Source organism: Anolis carolinensis, unplaced genomic scaffold (assembly GCF_035594765.1).
Source record: "Anolis carolinensis isolate JA03-04 unplaced genomic scaffold, rAnoCar3.1.pri scaffold_10, whole genome shotgun sequence".
In the NCBI taxonomy this organism is placed as follows: domain Eukaryota; kingdom Metazoa; phylum Chordata; class Lepidosauria; order Squamata; family Dactyloidae; genus Anolis; species Anolis carolinensis.
Window position 1 is genome coordinate 6,842,298 of NW_026943821.1, and position 25,053 is coordinate 6,867,350.

The 25,053-nt window shown below is 41.2% G+C and overlaps 1 protein-coding gene across 1 annotated transcript in view; it reads left to right on the plus strand.

The window, feature by feature from the left end:
• LOC100562657 (SPARC-related modular calcium-binding protein 1) overlaps positions 1-21,087 on the plus strand; it is a 58,277-nt gene extending 37,190 nt beyond the window's left edge. The window contains exons 3-12 of the mRNA XM_008123634.3: positions 27-139; positions 5,635-5,734; positions 8,169-8,219; positions 9,278-9,334; positions 11,013-11,090; positions 12,417-12,609; positions 12,800-12,882; positions 13,644-13,743; positions 15,584-15,832; positions 20,638-21,087. Of these exons, the coding sequence (XP_008121841.2) occupies positions 27-139; positions 5,635-5,734; positions 8,169-8,219; positions 9,278-9,334; positions 11,013-11,090; positions 12,417-12,609; positions 12,800-12,882; positions 13,644-13,743; positions 15,584-15,824 (1,016 nt within the window). The 3' untranslated portion in view covers positions 15,825-15,832; positions 20,638-21,087. The remainder of the gene's footprint in view (positions 1-26; positions 140-5,634; positions 5,735-8,168; positions 8,220-9,277; positions 9,335-11,012; positions 11,091-12,416; positions 12,610-12,799; positions 12,883-13,643; positions 13,744-15,583; positions 15,833-20,637) is intronic.
• Positions 21,088-25,053: the final 3,966 nt, after the last annotated feature.

Sequence of the window (25,053 nt, forward strand, 5' to 3'; positions counted from 1 at the left end):
TTACGCCATCGCTCTCCAACATACAGGTGCCAACCTCACCCGATGCCAAGAGGACCGGATGGCGGCCCTCTCACAGTCCCGCCGCCAGGCCCATGGGACATACGTCCCCGAATGCGACGAAGGAGGCTCCTTCCAGCAGGTAACAACCCTCCCTTCCTTCCTTCCTTCCTTCCTTCCTTCCTTCCTTCCTTCCTTCCTTCCTTCCTTCCTTCCTTCCTTCCTTCCTTTCCTTCCCTCCTTCCCTTTACCTCCTTTTCTTCCCTGCTTCTTTTCCTTCTTTCTTTTCCTCTTCCTTCCTTGTTTCTTCCCTCCTGCTTCACTCCTTCCTCCCTTCCTTCCTCCCTATCTTCCTCATTCTCTTCCTTATTTTCTTAACTAGGAGTCAGTTAAAAGTCAGATGTTTGCAACTCTGCACAGTGGTATGTGCATACAGGTGAATAATTATAATAATAATAATAATAATAATAATAATAATAATAATAATAATAATAATACCTGGCTATGGCTCACGAATGGGACACTGAAGAAAGAGACAGAAGGTCTGATCCTTGCAGCCCATAGAAGATCAGGGGGCAGAGGACTCTTGCAAGTAAAACAAGCAGTCAAAGAAGAAGAACATGCCCTGGCAGAATATGTAAAGGAAAGTGAAGAACCTGCTTTGATTGAAGGCAAAAATCAGAAACTCCTCAAAGCACAGCAGACAAAAAACCAGTACAAGAAAACTGCACTACAAACTAGAGCTGACAGCTGGCACAACAAAACATTGCATGGAAAGTTCCTTGACAAAATTAAAGGAAAAGTTGATAAGGAGAAGACCTGGCTATGGCTCACGAATGGGACCCTGAAGAAGGAGACAGAAGGCCTGATCCTTGCAGCCCAGGAGCAAGCCATCAGAACAAAGGCAATTAAGGCCAAGATTGAAAAATCAGCTGATGACCCAAAATGCAGACTGTGCAAGGAATCTGACGAAACCATGGATCATATTCTCAGCTGCTGTAAGAAAATTGCACAGACAGACTACAAGCAGAGGCACAACTATGTGGCCCAAATGATTCATTGGAACTTATGCCTCAAGTACCACCTCCCAGCAGCAAAGAACTGGTGGGATCACAAACCTACAAAAGTATTGGAAAATGAGCACACAAAGAAACTGTGGGACTTCCGAATCCAGACTGACAAAGTTCTGGAACACAACACACCAGACATCACAGTTGTGGAAAAGAAAAAGGTTTGGATCATTGATGTTGCCATTCCAGGTGACAGTCGCATTGACGAAAAACAACAGGAAAAACTCAGCCGCTATCAGGACCTCAAGATTGAACTTCAAAGTCTCTGGCAGAAACCAGTGCAGGTGGTCCCGGTGGTAATGGGCACACTGGGTGCCGTGCCAAAAGATCTCAGCCGGCATTTGGAAACAATAAAAGGTGTAAAGGTTTCCCCTGACGTTAAGTCCAGTCATGTCTGGGGGTTGGTGCTCATCTCCATTTCTAAGCTGAAGAGCCGGCGTTGTCCGTAGACACCTCCAAGGTCATGGGGTCGGCATGACTGCATGGAGCGCCGTTACCTTCCCATCGGAGCAGTACCTATTGATCTACTCACATTGGCATGTTTTCGAACTGCTAGGTTGGCAGAAGCTGGAGCAACAGCGGGCACTCCACTCCCTGAACCTGGGACTTGAACCTGGGACCTTTCGGTCTGCAAGGTCAGCAGCTCAGTGCTTTAACACACTTCGCCACCGGAGGAAACAATAGACATTGACAAAATTACGATCTGCCAACTGCAAAAGGCCACCCTACTGGGATCTGCGCACATCATCTGAAAATACATCACACAGTCCTAGACACTTGGGAAGTGTTTGACTTGTGATTTTGTGATACGAAATCCAGCATATCTATTTTGTTTGCTGTGTCATAATAAAATAATAATAATAATAATAATAATAATAATAATAATAATAAATACATCACACAGTCCTAGACACTTGGGAAGTGTTTGACTTGTGATTTTGTGATACGAAATCCAGCATATCTATTTTGTTTGCTGTGTCATAATAAAATAATAATAATAATAATAACAACAACAACAACAACAATAACTTTATTCTTATCTCCCGTCCCATCTCTCCGAAGGGACCCGGGGTGGCTCAAATGGGGACCAAGCCCAGAATACAACATAAAATACAAAAGCAAAATGCATTTAAAACATAAACATATAAAATCAAAAGGCATATAAAATACAATAAAAACACACTACTGACCAAAAGCCAGCACAGTGAGCGTATTCAAGATTGGAAGTAAGGCAGTAAAATTTATATATGTGCAATATCTTGCAACCTCTAAAGCTGGACCAGAATAAAGTGCAATGGCTGGGTATAGGTGGAGGTAAAGGACACCATCAATTGTGCCGAATCAGTCAAATGCTCATCGAAAAAGCCAGGTTTTCAGCTCTTTCTGGAATGTGGCCTGCAATGTAAGAGCACTCTGAACTCCACCAACCAGAACCTCCATGACCAAGAAAAAATACTACAGGTCTTTGGAGGGATTTAGAAGAGTTGTAGTTCACCTACATCCAGAGCGCACATTGAACCCAAACAGTGATGGATCTGGACTAAACTTGGCATGCATACTCGATATGCCCAAATTTTAATACTGGTGGGCTTTGAGGGGAATTGGACATTTTGGAGTTGTAGAAACTGGGATTTATTTATTTACAGTATTTTTATTCCGCCCTTCTCACCCCGAAGGGGACTCAGGGCGGATTACAATGAACACATATATGGCAAACATTCAATACCAACAGACAAACAACATACAGTATAGATAGACACAGAGGCATTTAACATTTTTCCAGCTTCACGATTCCGGCCACAGGGGGAGCTGTTGCTTCACTGTCCACTAGTGGCTGTACTTCCTCATTCCTTTCCTCGTGTTTTGCTGGCAGTTTTATGGTGTTGTAAATTAGTTAAATTCGCCTCCCGCATAAAGCGTACCTAAATTTCCCTACTTGACAGATGCAACTGTCTTTCGGGGCTGCATAGGTCAACAGCAAGCCGGGCTGTTTAATGGTCGGGGGCTTAACCCGACCCGGGCTTTGAACTCATGACCTCTTGGTCAGTAGTGATTTATTGCAGCTGGTTACTAGCCACCTGCGCCACAGCCCGATTTATAGTTCACCTGCAATCAATGAGCGCTCTGAACTCCATCAATGATGGAATTGGACCAGACTTGGCACACAGGGCACACAGAGCCCCCATGGCCAGCAAAAAAATACTGGAGGTGTTTGGAGAAAATTCACCTTGATTTGCGGGAGTTGTAGTTCACCTACATCCAGACAGCAATGTGCACTCAGACACGGATGGATCTGGATCAAACTTGGCACACATACCTGATATGCGGAAATTTGATTACTGGAGGGATTTGGGGTGAACTGACCTTCCTTTCTGGGAGTTGTAGTTCACCCACAACAAAAAAATTGTGACCTCCACTGATGATGGAGCTTGTCCAAATGTGGCACACAGAACCCCCATGACCAACTTATTAGGGAGTAAATGTAGCGGAACCAGTAGCGTCCAGTTAACACCATGTGCAAAAGACTCACACCAGGCAGAGGAATTGAATTAACAAAGGAACTTTACTCTTGATTGTTGAGTTGAAATATAAAACAGTTCTGCAATCGTACAATGTCCATGTAGTTGCATAAGATCAATAACTAATCAATCAGTGTTCAATATATACAGCATAGCATATTCAAACTGCTACTTGACCGTAGCTAGAGAGCCTGCCTTTTTCTGTGCTCTCTCTTGAAGCTCAAATTCCCAACTGACAATCTCAGCCATCTGCCAGCAAACTGATACATTGTTTGAGGCGTGGCTTGCCTCTGCAAAGCTGAGCTCTTTTGCAGAGATCTTTAGCAAACCAACTTTGCAAGGATTTCTTTACACACACACACATAGCAATTTGGTGCAATACAACTCAACCTACCAGTGGGGTTTGAAGGGACTGACTCACCATAGTGGGAGTTGTAGTTTAAAGATACAGCTGTCCTATTACTAACTAATATACAGAATAGAACAATGGTAACAGACAAATTATAATCCTTACAGGCGCATGAGTAATGCACAAATGCAAACTGTTTACAGCAGGGGTCCTCAAAGTTTTAAAGCAGAGGGCCAGTTCACAATCCTTCAGACGGTTGAGGAGCCGAATTATCATTTGGGGGAAAAAAATCCTATGCACACTGCACATATCTTATTAGTAGTGCAAAACAACAACAATAACAATGATAGAACAATACAATATTTAAAATTGAAAATAATTTTAACCAACATAAACCTATTAGGATTTCAATAGGAAGTGTGGGCCTGCTTCTGGCCAATGAGATAGTCAGGTTAATTAGGATTGTTGTTGTTGTGTGTCTTCAAGTCATTTCAGACTTTGGGTAAGCTTAAATCCAAAATTATTTATTTATTCATTTACTACATTTATTTACTACATTTATATCCCACCCTTTTCACCAGAAGGGAACTCAGAGCAGCTGTATGTACATACAATATATTATATTATTAGCATAGCACAATATTAGCATTATATATTACTATATTGAACTATATCACTATACTGTAATATTATATGTAATATATAACATATAATTAATATTATATGGTATTATTATTAGCATTATATTGTATAAAATAATATTATTATCAATATAATATGTATATACAATATATTATATTATTAAAACGGATATAAAAATATTATATTATAAATGAGGGCGGGGGCCAGGTAAATGACCTTGGAGGGCCGCATGCGGCCCCCGGGCCTTAGTTTGGGGACCCCTGGTTTACAGCATTAAATCAAACATTATATTCATGTTTGTATGTTTTTTTCAGTAACAAATAAGTATGTTCAGTAACTGAGTACAACACTTTGAATTCCAGTATTGTCCCACGTAGATAAGTCTTAGAAATGCATGGTCAAAGGAATAAACAACTGTATATTGTGGTTCACACTTTAGATAAATTCATCATTGTCCCATGTAAGTTAATGTTTTGGAGATGCGCAAAAGGAATGTAAAACATAAAGGAATGTAGAACAACAAGGATTCCCGGGCATTTTGTAATCCTTGTTTCTGGATCAAAATCCCTTCTTCAGGTAGCTTCTGAAGGTTCTTTCATGTGTTTGTAGACTTTTCTGAAGCTTTTGTAAATTCCACTAAGGAGTTTGTGGCTCTGCTATAGCACTTCAATTGTGGATAATGATCCTACTGGCTTCCATTTGTGGTTTACCCTACAGCCAGAGAGCACACGGAACCCTAGCGATGATGCATCTAGAGCAAACTTGCCCACATAACAAACTTTAAGTACTGATGACGTTTCTCGGGGTTAACCTGCCATGATGTCAGTTGTAGTTAATCCACAACCTTATGCATTTTGTACAATTAAAAAATGGACTTTTTCAAATAACCTGTGCAATGCCGGGTACCCAAGCTACACACACATACACATTATCTTCTCTGTTCTCTTCCTCACTCCTTTGCATATTTTCTTAACTAGGAGATATTTGTAAGTTGGAGATTTGTAACTCTGGAACTGCCTGCAGTCTCTTTTCTCTATCTTCTTCTTCTCCCATTCAGGTCCAGTGCCACAAACAGACTGGTTACTGCTGGTGCTCCACTCCAGAAGGCAAGCCCATCAGTGGAACCTCAGTCCTTAATGGGACTCCCAATTGCACAGGTACTTTCCCCATCCTCATGCCCTACTCCTTGGGTGTCTCTTCCTCTCCAGAAACAAACAAAAAAAAGAGTCAAGGGATGGACTAGACCAGGGGTCCCCAAACTTTTTAAGCAGAGGGCCAGTCCACAATCCTTCAGACTGTGGAGGGGCCAAATTATCATTTGGAAAAAAAATCCAAACAAATTCCTATGAACACTGCACATGTCTTATTTGTAGTGCAACAACAACAACAACAACAACGAAAGAACAAAACAATATTTAAAAATGAAAACAATTTTAACCAACATAAACCTATTAGGATTTCAATGGAAAGTGTGGGCCTGCTTCTGGCCAATGAGATAGTCAGGTTAATTAGGATTGTTGTTGTTGTTGTGTGCCTTCAAGTCATGTCAGACTTTGGCCGAGCCTAAGTCTAAAATTATTTATTTATTTACTGCATTTATTTACTACATTTATATCCCACCTTTCTCACCCCGAAGGGGACTCAGAGCAGCTGTATGTACATACAATATATTATATTATTAGCATAACACAATATTAGCATTATATATTACTGTATTGAACTATACCACTATACTATTATATAATATGTAATATATAACATACAATTAATATTATTATATGGTATTACTGTTACTATTATATTGTATAACATAAGATTATTATCAATATTATATGTATATACAATATATTATATTATTAAAACTGATATAAAAATATTATATTATAAAACTGAGGGTGGGGGGCAGGTAAATGACCTTGGAGGGCCGCATCTGGCCCCCGGGCCTTAGTTTGGGGACCCCGGACTAGACCAATGATGGGCAACCTTTTGCGCTTGGGGTGTCAAAATTCACCAAAAAACCTAGCATGACTTGGGTGGTGTGTTACTTCGAGAAAAAAACCATAATTTCGCAATATGTATAGTTTAAATAACAAAAATATATAATTGTAATATGTAACTGTATTTAATAAATCAAAAACTATTTACTACCCTTATTTCCATGTACAACAATCTATGGTACCTCTTGCAGTTTCCACGCTGATTTCTCTCTATTCTAGTTTCAATGTAGTCATGAATAATGAATAATAATATAATAGTAATAATATGATAATATATTACAATAATAATAGAATGATATAATAATTTTTTATATATATATACTAGCTTTGCCCGGTCACGCGTTGCTGTGGCTTATGCTTTCAGAGCGTTGTTCTTTATTTACTGTCCTGATTTTAGAGATTATATTATTCTGTATTATTATATCACAGTAATTATTACATTTTATATTTATAATCTTATATTATCTGCTTAGAACTGGATTATATGAGGCCCCTTCTACACAGCTGTATAAAATGCACACAAGTGGATTATATAGCAGTGTGGGCTCAAGATAATCCAGTTCAAAGCAGATAATATAAGATTATAAATGGGTTATATAGCTGTGTGGAAGGGCCTTGAGTCTACACTGCCATATACTGTAATCCAGTTAAAATCTGATAATCTGTATTTTATAGGCAGTGGAGAAGAGGCCTAAGTGAGGCCTAACTCTGCCTATCCCCTGGGCTGAGTGGGTTGCTAGGAGACCAAGTGGGCGGAGCTTAGCCTTCTAACTGTCGGCAATTGGATAAAAACAATTATTGCTCTCCCTCTAATTAGGACTTTATGTTTCTTTTCTTTTTGTTGTATAAATGTAGAGGCATGGATGAGGGGTTGTACTGCCAAGTTTAGTGTTTCTGGGATGTGTAGTTTTGTTGGTTTGTCCTAGGCCGAAATTTCATTACCCTTTATATATATATTCATTCTATATCTTCTATATATATAAAAGGAGAATGGCATCGCTCCACCGGGCAAAACAACAAAACTAAAGGCCCTCAACCTCAAAATTTGATAACAGAACCCATCATCCACGTTTCTAGGTTCATACAACAAAACTAGACATCCCCAACCTCCATGGGGCCTAAAAACCCCCCAAAACTGGAACGCTCCATCTGTGCCTGCCCCCAGGCTTACAAGCAGCGAGTCTACTCACTGCAATTCCAATTGGCCACAGCAACGCATGGCAGGGCACAGCTAGTATATATATGTGTGTTTGTGTGTGTGTGTATATATAAATGTAATGTGCATAATTCCCATGGACTAAACAACAAAACCACTGGACCAAATCGCCTCAAATTTGGCCACAAAAGACATTAGTCATCCAATCAATCTGCATGCGGCAGCGTGTCAGCAAAAATAGCTAGGCGTGTCAGTGCTGACACGTGTGTCATAGGTTGGCCATCACTGGACTAGACCAATGATGGGCAACCTTTTGCGCTTCGTTTTCTACTGCTTGAGCTCATGTTTCAAACTCCAGAAGAAACTTTAAAAAAAATCTCAATTAAAATTAGATGAAAACTGGTTTGTAAGGTCCTGTTTATCTGCCCCAAATTGCAGGATCCTACACGGTGCGGACTTCATGGCAAGATCCGAACTCTTCCCGGAGAGGTAAGGCTAAAATCCCCATTCTATTGATCTCCCTTTTGCATAGCCTTCCCCTTTCACCTCTACATATAATGTTATGTTTTATTTGTGTATTGTAATTATTTTGTGCCCTGTCTCAAACCATGAGGCAGGGAACAAATTATTATTATTATTTTATTATGACACAGCAAACAAGATAGATATGCTGGATTTTGTATCACAAAATCACAAGTCGAACACTTCCCAAATGTCTAGGACTGTGTGATGTATTTTCGGATGATGCACGCAGATCCCAGTAGGGTGGCCTTTTGCAGTTGACAGATCGTAATTTTGTCAATGTCTATTATTTCTAAATGCCAGCTGAGATCATTTGGCACGGCACCCAGTGTGCCGATCACATTATTATTATTATTATTATTATTATTATTATTATTATTATTATTATTATTATTTTATTGTATGAGACAGCAAACAAGATAGATATGCTGGATTTCGTATCACAAAATCACAAGTCGAACACATCCCAAGTGTCTAGGACTGTGTGATGTATTTTCTGATGATGCGCGCAGATCCCAGTAGGGTGGCCTTTTGCAGTTGACAGATCGTAATTTTATTCTTATGACACAGCAAACAAGATAGATATGTTGGATTTCGTATCTCAAAATCACAAGTCGAACACTTCCTAAGTGTCTAGGACTGTGTGATGTATTTTCGGATGATGCTATTATTATTATTATTATTATTATTATTATTATTATTATTATTATTAATGTTGTTGTTGTTCTGAGCATATAATGCTGTTTAAAATGGGATCATATGTCAATGTAAATGAAACCTACATTTTACCCTGCCTCAAGCTGCAAGGGACGGCGGATAATAAAAAATTATCATTATTATTCTCTACACTGGCCAACCCACATTTAAGTGTACCCTTTGGGGTCCCGTTGTTGGTCCCAGGGGCCGGCACACTCCCCGCTCCCTTGCTGTCCTGCTCTGATCTCCTCCACTCTTTGGGAACAGAGTAGATGACACTGAACCCTTTGTAATAGTTGCCTTCGACCTCTTTTCCTCCCTGAACGCAGAGGAAGGCGTCCGGCCCCGGCCCACCGCCCCAAGCCCCCTGCCCCACAAGCAGGAAGGTAAGTCTCCCTCGTCCTGTCCTGTTTTCCCCATCTCCATCCCCACTTTTAAAGGTCTGCGAGCGCTCCATGCAGTCATGCCTATGGCCACATGACCTTGGAGGTGTCTACGGACAACGCCGGCTCATCGGCTTAGAAATGGAGATGAGCACCAACCCCCAGAGTCGGTCACGACTGGACTTAACGTCAGGGGGAAACCTTTAGTCCCCACGTTATTCGACCCCCAGCATAAAGAGGGGGGATGTGTCCATTTGGGGGAATACAACTCCCACAATCCCCCAGCCTGGGGAGTTGTAGTACCCAAGTATTGGGAGTAAAGGGAGGTTTTGAGATTGTCCTCTTTTTATAAAAGGGTAATGAAATTTCGGCCTAGGACAAAACAACAAAACTACACATTCCAGAAATACTAAACTTGGCAGCACAACCCCTCACCCATGCCTCTATGTTCATACAACAAAAAGCAAAGAAAAATAAAGTCCTAATTAGAGGGAGAGCAATAATTGTTTTTATCCAATTGCTGCCAGTTAGAAGGCTAAGCTCCGCCCACTTGGTTTCCTAGCAACCCGCTCAGCCCAGGGGACAGGCAGAGTTAGGCATCACTTAGGCCTCTTCCACACTGCCTATAAAATACAGATTATCTGATTTTAACTGGATTATATGGCAGTGTAGATTATATGGCAAGGCCCTTCCACACAGCTATATTACCCATTTATAATGGACTTAATGTCAGGGGAAAACCTTTTTCGCTTTATCTTAACTACCACCAATTCCTCAATACTTTATTTCCCATACCACCAGACTTCGCCACAGCAACGCGTGGTCAGGCAAAGCTAGTAAAATGTATAAATGAATGATGGAGAAATTGTGCTAATATCCTTCCCATTCTTGGGCTGAGAATCTATAGGAAGCCTGCCCCCTAGTGGAGACTTAAGTAAACATTGGGAGTACAGTAGAGTCTCGCTTATCCAACGTAAACGGACCGGCAGAACGTTGGATAAGCTAATATGTTGGATAATAAGGAGAGATTAAGGAAAAGCCTATTAAACATTAAATTAGGTTATGATTTTACAAATTAAGCACCGAAGCATCATGTTATACAACAAATTTGACAGAAAAAGTAGTTCAATACTTAGTAATGTTATGTTGTAATTACTGTATTTATGAATTTAGCACCAAAAGATCACGATGTATTGAAAACATTGACTACAAAAATGCGTTGGATAATCCAGAACGTTGGATATTTATTATTATTTATTTACAGCATTTATATTCCGCCCTTCTAACCCCGAAGGGGACTCAGGGCGGATCACATTACACATATAGGCAAACATTCAATGCCTTTTAACATAGAACAAAGACAAGACAAACATAGGCTCCGAGCGGGCCTCGAACTCATGACCTCCTGGTCAGAGTGATTCATTGCAGCTGGTTGCAGCTGGCTTGTTCTCCCGCCTGCGCCACAGCCCGGGATAAGTGAGTGTTGGATAATTGAGACTCTGCTGTACCATTTTTTCCTGCCTTCTTATTTATGGCAATCTCTATCATGGGGCTGAGAGTATGTGATGCCCCCAAAGTCACTTGTGGGGCTAGTGCTCTGTGTCTGCCCTCCATTCCCTATTGTTTGTGTCTGTTGGTGTCTATGTCTGTCTGTGCCTGCTTGTCTCTCTGCTCCACCCAGAAGGGACGTCGTTGCCTTTCTTGATTCCCATCATCATCCCAGATTTCAAGCCCAACCGAACAGTGAAGCAGATTCAAGGTGAGTTTTCAAGGATCACTTCTTCCTTCCTCTGTCAAATAGCGAACACATCCCGGATTAATCCTCTATCATCGCATCCCATTTCTTTGCTTATAAAATGTCCCGGTTCCTCTCTGCTCTTCCTCCTTTGTGCTCAGCTGACTTCAGTTGCTGCAAACAGAGCCCTCCATCTACACTACCATGTAAAATCCAGATTATCTGTTTTGATTCTAGATTATATATTGTGATGTTGGGCAAGGCCTCATGTGAGCCGCCCCGAGTCCCTTCGGGGAGATGGGGCGGGGTACAAGAATAAATTATTATTATTATTATTATTATTATTATTATTATTATTATTATTATTATCTTCTTATCCCAGATTATCTGGCAGTGCACTCATATAATACATTTAAGAGCAGATAATCTGGGATCAGATCCTGGGATACAGGGCAGTGTCAACCCTGCATCATATAATCCAGTTCGAAGCAGATAAACTGGACTATATATGGCAATGCTGATCCAGCCTCCCTTTCTACACTGCCATATAATCCAGATTATCTAAGCAGATGAGCCACATTATCTGCAATGAACTGGATTATATGAGTCTACACTGCCATGTAATCCAGTTCAAAGCAGATAATCTGGATTTTATAAGGCAGTGTAGATCCAGCCATAGATGAGGCCTAAATGATGCTGTTTCGAACAGCATTATATGGCACTTAAACTGAACAATATAGGCCGACATAAAGCAGTTTCAAACAGCATTATATGGCACTTAAACTGAACCATATGGGTTGACATCATGCAGTTTCGAACTGTGTTATATGGCACTTAAACTGAACAATATAGGTCGACATAAAGCAGTTTCAAACAGCATTATATGGGGCTTAACCTGAATGATATGTGTCAAAATAATGCATTTAAATGGAAAGACATAGGTTGACATAATATAGTTTCGAACTGCATTAAATGCTGCTTAAACTGAACGATATGGGTCGACATAATGCAGTTTCGAGCGGCATTTTATGGCAATGGAGATCATCCATAATACAGTTTCAAATGGCGTTATATGGCACTTAAACTGAACAATATGTGTTGACATAATACAGTTTCGAACGGCATTGTACGGAACAATATGGGTCAACATAATGCGGTTTCGAACAGCATTTTATAGCGCTTAAACTGAACAATATGGGTCGACATAATGCAGTTTCGAATGGCATTAGATGGCACTTAACCTGAACGATACGGGTCAACATAATGCAACTTCGAGTGGCATTTTATGGCAATGGAGATCAACCAGGTTTAAGGTGGGCTTGACTACTCCACCTTTGCCTCCCCTTGTAGACTACCCACCCTCCTGTGAACAGGAGCGGCGCGAAGCCATCGACGAGGCCCGGCAGCACCAGCAAGAGGGCACCTTCATCCCTGAATGTGAGGGAGACGGCACGTACAAGGCCGTCCAGTGCCACCAGGCCACCGGGTATTGCTGGTGCGTGCGGACGGACACCGGGCGACCTGTTCCGGGGACCTCTACGCGGTCAGTATTGTGCTTCCAACAAAACCTCAAATCCGAAATCAGTCTTAGAGTCATAACATCATCAGAACTGGAAGGAACCCCAAAAGCCATTTAGTCCAACCCCTGACATAATAATAATAATAATAATAATAATAATAATAATAATAATAATAATAATAATAATAATAATCATTTTCATGCTGTCTTTCAGAAACTTCCCTCCAGACTGTGAATTGGACACAGCAGCCAAAAGCACGGAAATGGGTTCCCTTTACCGGGACCGAACATTACCAGGTGGGCCCAGAGATGAGACTGAGTATATTAAGATGGTGCAGTGCTGAGCTGCTGAACTTGCGGACCAAAAGGTCGCAGGTTCGAATCCTGGGAGCGGGATGAGCGCCTGCTGTTAGCCCCAGCTTCTACCAACCTAGCAGTTTGAAAACATGCAAATGTGAGTAGATCAATAGGTACTGCTCCAGCGGGAAGGTAACGGCGCTCCATGCAGTCATGCTGGCCACATGACCTTGGGGGTGTCTATGGACGACGCCGGCTCTTCAGCTTAGAAATAGAGATGAGCACCAACCCACAGAGTCGGACAAAAACCTTTACTTTTACCTTTACCTTACACTGTCAAATTAACACAGTTTGACAGCATTTTGCCTGTTATGACTCACTGTTATGGAATCTTAAGAGGTGTAGTTTCACAAGCCTTCTTTGGTGCCTCATCCAACTACAATTGCCACGATTCCATATCCTTGAGCCACGGCAGGTCAAGTAGTGTTAAACTGTGTTAATTCAGCAGTGTAGATGCACCTCTAGTCATGGATTATTATTCGTTTGAAAGTTTACAGTCCTAATAGATAACTTGTATTTTATAATGTGTTTTATGAAAACTGATGTAAGTTAATAATTTTTTAACTAATTTATATTGCACTGTATAATTTTTATATATGCGTTTTATTGTAAGCCGCCCTGAGTCCCCTGTTGGATGAGAAGGGTGGGATATAAATATTGTAATAAATAAATAAATAAATAAACTTCTTTTGCCTTTCTAGGTTGCCCTGGTCCCAAAAAGGCAGAGTTCCTCTCCAACCTGATCAAAGCCTTAGCTACGGATATGTTACAGTCACGGATGATGCCTGTCCCATACCGCAGGTAAAGGTGTTTATTAAGAAAACAATTACTGTGATTTGTTCAGTATAGAACCATATACCGTATATACTCGAAGATAAGCCGAGTTTTTCAGCCCTTATTTATGAGCTGAAAAAGCCTCCCCCGGCTTATAATCGGGTCAAGATCAAGGCCGGCAACGGAGCCTGCAGGCTGTTGCTTGCAATATGTGATCTATTTCTCTCTTCTCCTCCCTTATCAGTGTGTTTACTTTTGCAAAGCCTCCCTTGCCCTCGCCCAAGTATGATAGAATAGGTCCTGCTTCTCGTCCATAGGCTTTCGGAGGGTTTGGTGGGCTCCAGCCTGGATAACATGTGTAAAGTTTGGACAAAAACTAGGAAAAGATATCTCCAAGCATGATAGTACAGTAGAGTCTCGCTTATCCAAGTTAAATGGGCCAGCAGAACCTTGGATAAGGTAATATCTTGAATAATAAGGAGGGATTAAGGAAAAGCCTATTAAACATCAAATTAGGTTATGATTTTACAAATTAAGCACCAAAGCAACATGTTATACAACAAATTAGACAGAAAAAGTAATTCAATACGCAGTAATGTTATGTTGTAATTACTGTATATACTCGAGTATAAGCCTAGTTTTTCAGCCCTTTTTTTAAGACAGAAAAAGCCCCCCTCGGCTTATACTCAGGTGAGGGTCCTGGTTGGCTTATATTTGGGTCAGCTTATACTCGAGAATATATGGTACATTTATTATTTTTCTCTATTATTGTTGCTACTATTACATTTATTTTACTCTATTTTATTGTTATTATTAATAAATTTATTATTTCACTCTGATATTATTATTATTGCATTTATAATTTTACTCTATTTATTATTACATGTATTATTTTCCTGTATTGATGATGATGATGATTATTATTATTATTATTACATGTATTATTTTACTCTATTATTATTAAAAGGATACATAAGCACATTTACATGGAAGAAGATGAGAATAATGATTTGATCAGAGTTGGACAGTCTTATCTTAAATTTGAGCTTTACGTAAATATTCAAAAACATTTAACCTATTGATGCCTCAATTAATGTAATTTTATTGCTTATCTGTTTTTATTTCTGAAATTTCCCACCCTCGGCTTATACTGGAGTCAATGATTTCCCAGTTTTTTTGTGGTAAAATTAGGTGCCTCGGTTTATATTCGGGTCGGCTTATACTCGAGTATATACGGTACTGTAGTTACGAATTTAGCCCCAAAATATTGTTAATGTGGGATTTGTGTATTGATAGTGTTTAAATGCAATTTGTGTCTTGGTTTGTATTGTATACTGATTGCATCATCCAGAGTGTACTATAGTCTGTAAAGAGTTAATTACTGAGAAGCTGTGATGACCTTGATGTGTGGCTTGAACTGGGGAGTGTCCAGACACAAGTGTGTATGCATTACTGATTACACCAGTACTGTTCTGTTCTGCTGTCTGCCTAGAGTGAAAGTCCTGTGTCCATTGTCTTCAAATCTGTTTGTCTTTATTACTGCTTTCAGTAAAACTTGTATATAGTTTTACCAAAGTCTCTGGATGTCACTTTGTTCTGCATTCCACTGACTCCAACTACTGCTGCGCTGCAAATTACTCTGACAAATATCACGATATATTGAAAATATTGACTACACAAATGCATTGGATAATCCAGAACCTTGGATAAGCGAGTCTTGGATAAGTGAGACTCTACTGTAATTGGTCCCACTTCTCCTCCGTAGGCTTTCGGTGGGCCCCAGCCTGGATAACGTGTAAAGTTTGGACTAAAACCAGGAACGTATCGCCCATGCATGATAGTAATTGGTCCCATTTTCCGTCCATAGGCTTTCAGAGGGCCTGGCGGGCCCCAGCCTGGAGGAGCGTGCGGTGCGCTGGCAGTTTGTGCGCCTGGACAAAGACTTCAGCAACAGCATCAGCGAGCGGGAGCTGCGGCCCCTGAAGCTGTACATGAAGAAGAACACCCGGCCCAAGCGCTGCGTCCGCAAGTTCCTGGACTACTGCGACTTGAACGAGAACAAGCTCATCTCCCTCCACGAGCTCAAAGGCTGCCTGGGCTTGAGCTAACCCTCCTGGTGGGTAACCCCTCGCCCCATTGTGACATATTACACCATCTATTTCATAGATCAGCGGCTAAACAACACCAAAGTATGGCCCAGAAGTGAGGAAGAACACATAAGTTCGGAGAGGCTGCTGCAGTTTGCTTTTGCCTGAGTCTACTGGGAAGAGCAAGACTCTCCCGGTTCTGAGGCTCCATCTACACTGCTTTATAATCTAGTTTCAGATTATCTGCTTTGAACTGGATTATAGGGCAGTGCATGTTACCAGGTGAGAGTATAGCGGAATCAGTAGCGTCCAGTTAACACCATGTGCAAAAGACTCAGACCAGGCAGAGGAATTGAAAAGAACAAAGGAAACTTTACTCTTGCTCGTTGAGTTGAAATACAAAACAGTTCTGCAATCGTACAATGTCCATGTAGTTGCATAAGACCAATAACCAATCAATCAGCATCAATATATACAGCATAGCATATTCAAAAATGCTACTTGACCGTAGCTAGAGAGAGACTGTCTTTTTCTGTGCTCTCTCTTGAAATCCAAATTCCCAACTGACAAACTCAGCCACCTGCCATCAAACCGATACATTGTTTTAGGCGTGGCTTTGCCTCTGCAAAAAGGCTGAGCTCTTTTGCAGAGTTCCCTTTTGCAAACCAACTTTGCAAGGATTTCTTTACACACACACATATAGCAATTTGGCGCAATAGTGCAGACTCCTATAACCCAGTTCAAAGCAGATAATCTGAATTCAGAAACTGGATTATCGGGCAGTGTAGATCCATCCTGAGTTAATCGAGTGCAAGGTTCTTTGGGGAGTGCGAATTCATTTGCAACTATTGCATTATTTATTTATTTACATTATTTATATTCCGCCCTTCTCACCCCGAAGGGGACTCAAGGCCGATCACATTATGTACATATAGGGCAAACATTCAATGCGCATAAACACATCGAGACGGATCCAACAGACAGACAGACGCAGAGGCAATTTAACCTTCTTCTGAGGGGATGTTCAATTCTGGCCACAGAGGGGAGCAGCTGCTTCATCATCCACTCTGACGGCACCTCCTCATTCCAATGTTGTAAATTAGTTAAACTTGCCTCCCCACTTTTTATAAGTGGTACCTTATTTCCTACTTGATAGATGCAACTATCTTTCGGGTTGCTAGGTCAGCAACGAGCAGGGGCTATATTTTATTTTTAATTGACGGGTGCTCACTCCGCCACGGGCTGGCCTCGAACTCATGACCAGAGTGATTTATTGCAGCTGCTGTTTACCAGCCTGCGCCACAGCCCGGCCCCATTATCTGTTTTGAACTGGATTATAGGGCAGTGCAGACTCCTTTAACCCAGTTCAAAGCAGATAATCTGAATTCAGAAACTGGATTATCGGGCAGTGTAGATCCATCCTGAGTTAATCGAGTGCAAGGTTCTTTGGGGAGTGTGAATTCATTTGCAACTATTGCATTATTATTGTTATTATTATTATTGACGCAACAACATTGTATGACACAGCAAACAAGATAGATATGCTGGATTTCGTATCACAAAATCACAAGTCGAACACTTCCTAAGTGTCTAGGACTGTGTGATGTATTTTCGGATGATGCGCGCAGATCCCAGTAGGGTGGCCTTTTGCAGTTGGCAGATTGTGATTTTGTCAATGTCTGTTGTTTCCAAATGCCAGCTGAGATCTTTTGGCACGGCACCCAATGTGCCGATCACCACCGGGACCATCTGTACTGGTTTCTGCCAGAGTCTTTGAAGTTCAATCTTGAGCTGAGTTTTTCCTGTTGTTTTTCGTCACTGCGACTGTCACCTGGGATGGTGATGATGATGATTATTATTATTAGCCATAGGAGGCCCTTCCACTGTTCAGCTCAGCAACCCAAGCCTTGGGAATAAATTATTCTTCATTCTAAGAAACCCCATCCATCCATCTTCGGCTGCCAATTTCCACCGCAGACAAAGAAGGAGACGATAATTCACTGGATTAAATGTGGATTCTTCTTTTCCTGGAAAACGGCTGAATTGGCATCTGCTCTCTTAGGGCAAACTGGTATAGGTAACACGAACCCTATTCCTTCCCCAGCGAAAATTTATTCTGCGTGGGAAACGCAAACCCCTTCCTTAACAAAATGCCATTTCTATAATAAAACTTGATGCAATTCAATTCCAGGGGTTTAACTTTTCTATGTTCTTATCCTGAGCCTTCTTTATACATAGAGTCCCTTCCATTATCCTTGGTTCATCTAATTGTACAAGCTATTGTTGCAAAATACAATCAGAAAAGCATCAATTCCCAGGAAGGTTAGCACTGGAAAGTGTGACGCCATAGAAAACAATTCAGAAGTTTGGGAAGTTATTTTTTTTTTGGACCACGGCTTCTAGGATTCTCTATCTCACATTGCCAATGTCTCAATATCTGCAGAATATATCTCCAGATTATTCAGATTTATTTTGAAAAACATATGATGGGAAATAGGTTACCCTATGGAATGAATGAATATAATGTCACATTGGAACAGTTAGAAAATGACTAAAAAGGATAGGCATTTCCTAGGTCCTCCATAAATAATAATAATAATAATAATAATAATAATCATCATCATCATCATCATCATCATCATCATCATCATCATCATCATAGACTAAATATACATCACACAGTCCTAGACACTTGGGAAGTGTTCGACTTGTGATTTTGTGATATGAAATCCAGCATATCTATCTTGTTTGCTGTGTCATAATAAAATGCTAAATATAAAAATATTATAAAATCTATACACATAATAAAAGTCAAAATATGTATGAGGGTTTGGGGGGACCGACTCACCATCATGGGAGTTGTAGTTTGCCCTACAACCAGAACCCTACTGATGATGTATCTAGAACAAACTTGCCCAACATAACAAACTGAGTATTGATGGAGTTTTGGGGGGTTAATCTGACATGATGTGAGTTGTAGTTCACCCACAACCTTATGCATTTTGTACAATTTAAAAATTGATTTTTTCAAATAACCCAGGCAATGCCAGGTACCCAAGCTAATGTGTGTATGTGTATGTGTATGTGGTTACAATAATGATACTAAATATAATAATATAATAATATAATATAACTATAAATAATAATAGGGCCCCTGGTGGTGGCGCAGTGTGTTAAAGCGCTGAGCTGCTGAACTTGCAGACCGAAAGGTCCCAGGTTCAAACCCCGGGAGCGGAATGAGTGCCCGCTGTTAGCCCCAGCTCCTGCCAACCTAGCAGTTCGAAAACATGCAAATGTAAGTAGATCAATAGGTACCGCTCCGGCGGGAAGATAATGGCGCTCCATGCAGTCATGCCAATGGCCACATGATCTTGGTGGTGTCTACGGACAACGCCGGCTCTTCGGCTTAGAAATGGAGATGAGCACCAACCCCCAGAGTCGGTCACGACTGGACTTAATGTCAGGGGAAAACCTTTACCTACCTATAAATAATAATAAATATTATATAATAATAACAATAATAATAATCATCATTATTATTACCCACCTCTCCTTTCAGCTCAAGGTGGGGCATAAACATCTGCAAAATCACATATTAAAACATAGTTAAAATGGAACCATAAAAGCCTGTATTAAAATATACACATATTAAAATACTTGAGACAAATGCTAGAAAACCCCATAAACATAGAATGTTATATTGAAAAGTCATAGTTAAAGCTAGCTGGGTCGGCCTCCATAGTCAAGGTCCATCAAAATTATACCACAGAATTGCCTGGAAGTCTTAGTAAATACCTAAAGTGCTTCTACATTGTAGAATTAATGCAGTTTAAGACCATCACACAAGGCTATAGAATGATGGGAGTTGTCGTTTCCCGTAGCTCATCTTTGTTCTGTCACGCGCTGGGCCTGTAGCTATTGTCTTTGTATAGGACGTATACTTTATGCCCAGCGGGAAGCCAGGGCGCCTCAAAGAGAGGTTCTTGAGGATTTTCCTGAAAAGGATAGTCCTTTGAGTCTTTAATGAGATAACAAAGTCTTTATTATTGAACAAATAATAAATCTTCAAGGAGTCAAATAACAATAAACTGTTGGCCTTTTCAATCTTGTCCCCAGGGGACAGACAATTGGCTTTGGATAACTGTGCTTTCTCTATAAAAAGAAAACCCCCTTATAACATCTCCCAGGCTGTCTATTATATGGGCCTAGCTGATGTGGGACCCACTACCGATTCCAAATGCGTCTGGGTATCGAGTGGACCTACCAACCAAGGCTTGCAAATGTTTCAGCTGGGGTTTTGTGGATCTGTGGTGCTGTTCTCTCTCCGAGGTTTCTTTGGAAACTTTAGGGCTGTTTCCCTCAGGAGCTGTGAGGCTGAGGGGCTGTGAGCTCTTAGTAGGAACCTTTGGGACCTTTCCCCTGGAATTTCTGTTTCTGATTCCTCGGATGTTCTATATCCCCGGATGTTCTATATCCCCAGATGTTCTTGAGATATGAAGCTTTTCTACGGGACGAGCTGGTCTACGTCCTATAGCTTAGCTTCCTTAAGTGAGACTGACTTAAAAATGGCTCCTTCCCTCCCAGAGCCCTGAACAAGGGGCGGAACCAAACTTAATGATGATGGACAGGCGGCCTGCCCTATGACTGCAAACATTAGCAGAAAGAAAATACAGTTGGAGCTTCTGGTACAGCCGTACCAGCACATCTTAATTTAGGAATATGAATTGCCCATTGAAATCCCATTATAAAACGAAAATAAAAACTCTTTGGTTCCCTTGATGTGTTGTATAGTTTCCCTAGGCGAATAAACCAATGCTATTTTCCTCTCTCATAGGCTTTTCATTGGGGGAATTGGCCTTCTCCCCCCTCCGCTGCATTCCCACCTTTCGGTTGCAGACTCTTTGCACTTTAAAGAGAGACGGGCTGGACTTTCGGCCGAGAAGATGGACATCCCTTGCGAAACGGGGAGGAAACCCATAGCTGCCGGTCTACTTTCAGTTCCCTCCCGTTGGCTTTCGACTTTTAGATAACAAAACCCTGCAGGAACCACCTGTCTTTGAAAATAAAAATACTCATAAATAACACAATACTGTAATCTTTGCTTGATTTTTAAGGTGTAATTTTAAAGGGGAAAAATATGAATGTAAAGAACATCATCGTTTTTTAAAGTAGCATTAATCTCTGTTTTTTTTTTTTTTTAGTTGCTGCCTCTACATAAAACGTTGAGTTTTAACACAAATTGTACTCTTGTTTATTTGAATCAATAAATTATAGATATACAAGAGTTCTTCCTTGGCCTTTTCTTTTGTTTTCTTTCCCCAACTGCATTAATTCTATAATCCTCATCCCAGCGCGAGAATTATGGAAAAAATAGTATGTTTTTTTTTGTATGACTACACAGCAAGCTGGTTTCAGGAAAGGGAAAAGCTGCACATCACAAGTGCTGAACATAACACAGCACACAGAAGATGGTTTTGAAAGACAGCAGATTACAGGAGCTGTCTTCATAGACTTGCCAGCAGCTGATGATACTGTAAATGATCACCTCCTCCTGAAAAAAATGTATAATATCACAAAGGATTGCCACCTCACCCGCTTCATAGGAAATCTGTGTTAAAGATTGTAGTTGATATTAAATAGTAGACATGTCCAAAAAATCGTTTTGAATCGTATATCGGATTTATTTCAGATTGTTCTCGCTTTTTGATACGCATTCTGAGACATTGTCTCACAGCGCAACCAGCAATGTAATTCGAACCATTGTTGGCCCATTCTCTAATTGTCTCTTAATGTTTCGTTAATTTTTTCCCCAATTTTTTAAAAATATATATATTTAAAAATATTTTTAAAAATGTTTTTGTTTCTGCAACCTACCTTGAATGGGAGCTTAGCGCAGCCTAACATGGCTGCCGCTCCCCGGCCAATCAGAAGCTTCCACAATGGACGCAAAGGTGAAGGCTAGGGTCCTCTGCGTCCCCGTGGAAGATTGCCATAAAAGCCCCTTGGCTGGGCTTTTTTTGGGGGGGGGGGAGATTAGGCATGCGTATCCACCATTTTAGAAGCATTTAGAATCATTACGAATTTTCGGAAATATCCGAAATTTTTGGGTGAAAAAATCGGAAATACTTTCTATATCGAAGCGCCAGCGCCCCCTACTTTAGAAATGAGAATTGAAACATTTTTTTCATCGATCGGACATGCCTATTAAATAGAAGCTCTTATGTCCACCTGTGAACCAAACTCACCCTGCAGGGTAATGATGTGCCCCTCAGCTTTGTAGAACAAGTAACAGGAACTTTACTGACTTCAAAATGATTAAATAGAGCAATAATATCTACAATAGTCTCTCTGATTGCTTACAGAGAACAGTTGGAATAAATAGTCATTTTAATGTCCATAAAATTGCCTCAGTGCCTTAGAAATAACAGGATCACTGAGAGCTGACAGACATCTACTCTCCTGACTGTTTCCAGTTAGCATACACACACTGTCAAGAGTCAGACGCCAACTAGAGAGCAAAATAGAGTTTATTCAAGAAATAGCCCAAAAAACAAGTCACAAACCTAAAAAAGGCTTAAAACACTTAACTTTCAGTGTTGTTAAGCAGTTCAAACAAAAACTATGCCAAAATTGCGAATCAACAAATAAAACGGATCATTCAGGGAAATAATCCGGATTAAATTCAGGTCAGTCCAGGGTCAGGAAAGATAGCAGCAACAGGGTCGGGAGGCAAGCCAGGAGTCGAGAGCCGTAGGTTGACACAAATTAGAGAGCGACGCCGAGTAGCGTTTAGGAGCGAAGGCAGAAGCAGAGTCGAGTTCCAGTCCAAGGTCCAGGGGTTGTAGTCATCAATTTAAGGTTCACAAAACGGGATGGCACAGAGAGCCAACACAACGAAGGCGAACAGCAACTAATGCAAAATAGTAATAACAGTGCAGTCCAGGAAAACCCACACAGTTCCAGGCCTCCGCTGCAGAATAATTCGGATTAATTTACATCTGAAGCAAAGTCCCAGTCCAGTCTTCAATAACACGTACAGGAGTCCCAATGGTGCCCAGCAACACCTTGCCACACACAAAGCATAGTGGCCAACCATTCCCAATTTATCCAGGTCTCCCTGGGCGTCTAAACCACTAACGCCCAAAAAGCAGGTGTTCAAACTTCTTAATCTGAATCAGAACTCCACACAGCTAACGCCCTTGGGTCAGGCATTTCAAATTCTTCATCAGAGTCCCAACAATCCTGCCCACGCCCAGCTCCATCCACACCTGTGGTCCCATCCTCACTCCTCCAAGCAGACCAAGTGAGGTCTGCTTCTGAAGATACCCAAGCTTCCCCAGTGTCAGCAGTATCCATGGGCCCCGATTCCGCCCCAGGCATCTCCGGTGTCCGTGCCCAGTCAGTGCCCACATCCTCTGTCACCACCTGTTCCCCAGCATCCATTTCTTCCACAGACTCCACATCTGAATCCTCCTCAAAGGATTCCCCATCAACCTCCCTGATCCTCTACCTGTGCAAATCCTCCAACGAGCCCTCCTCGCGAGGGTTTTTCCTTCCTCTCCTGATCCCACCACTATCATTCACAGTCCCCGAAGGCGCAGTTACAACACACACTCACTCTCAAGTAAAACCTGCTCAAACCAGTTCCCCAGTAACATCATCATCATCATCATCATCATCATCATTTAATTACTTATTAATCGCCCTCCATCCAAGATGCTCTTGGCAGAGAAATTGACCAATCAGATTCCTAGCTGTTTGCAGGCTCAGCCAATCAGCTTCTTACACATACTTTTCTAGTAAACCCATCCATAATGGTGTCTTTAACAAACCGCAAAAATCTGCTACAAAACAGGAGCTTTTTTGTTGAGTTCCAGGGTCAGAGAAGCAAATGGCGAAAACAGAAGAACAGCTTGCCTCAGGGGAGTGTGCTCGCGCCATCCATGTTCAACATTTACACAAATGATCAGTCACTGCCAGAAGAGACAGAGATCTAGATCTATGCTGACTATTGTGCCATCACCGCCCAAGCAGGGAGCTTTGAAATGGTTGAAAGGGCCTAGGCACTGACATCTCCAGCCCATCCTCTGTTCAGATATCAGCCAGGAAGTCAACGCCTTAAATCAAGAAATTGCTTCTTAAGATCTACAGAGATACTTGCAGGTACACATCAGCAAGCCAGAGTCCAAAAGTGGCAGGTTAAAACCCAGAACCTCAATCACTGGCTGATACTGGATGAGAAACTCCCTCCTGGGCACACAGAAGACAGGGCAACTTGGAAGGCGCTGAACAGACTGCGACCTGGCACCACGAGATGCAGAGCCAACCTTAAGAAATGGGGCCACAAAGTGGAGTCCACAACATGCGAGTGTAGAAAAGAGCAAACCACAGACCACCTACTACAATGCAGTCTGAGCCCTGCCACATGCACTATGGAGGATCTTCTTACAACAACACTCCAAGTGGCTAGCTTCTGGTCAAAGGAAATATAGTATAATGATAAGTTTTTTAACACTCTTAGTGGTTTTTATATACATCATAACTGTATTCTCAATTGGCTTCTGACACGATAAATAAACTAAAAGATAAGATGTTTTTCCCCTGATGTTAAGTCCAGTCGTGACCGACTCTGGGGGTTGGTGCTCATCTCCATTTCTAAGCCTAAGAGCCGGCGTTGTCCATAGACATCTCCAAGGTCATGTGGCTGGCATGACTGCATGGAGCACCGTTACCTTCCCACTGGAGCGGTACCTATTGATCTACTCACATTTGCATGTTTTCGAACTGCTAGGTTGGCAGGAGCTGGGGCTAACAGCAGGCACTCATTCCGCTCCTGGGATTTGAACCTGCGCCCTTTTAGTCTGCAAGTTCAGCAGCTCAGCGCTTCTACACACTGTGCCACCACCAGGGTCCCGAAATTATCAGTAATTGAATGTATAGTACAGTAGAGTCTCACTTATCCAACACTCGCTTATCCAACGTTCTGGATTATCCAACGCATTTTTGTAGACAATGTTTTCAATACATCATGGTATTTTGGTACTAAATTCGTAAATACAGTAATTATTACATAGCATTACTGCGTATTGAACTACTTTTTCTGTCAAATTTGTTGTCTGACATGATGTTTTGGTGCTTAATTTGTAAAATCATAATCTAATTTGATGTTTAATAGGCTTTTCCTTAATCCCTCCTTATTATCCAACATTCTGCCGGCCCGTTTATGTTGGATAAGTGAGACTCTATTGTA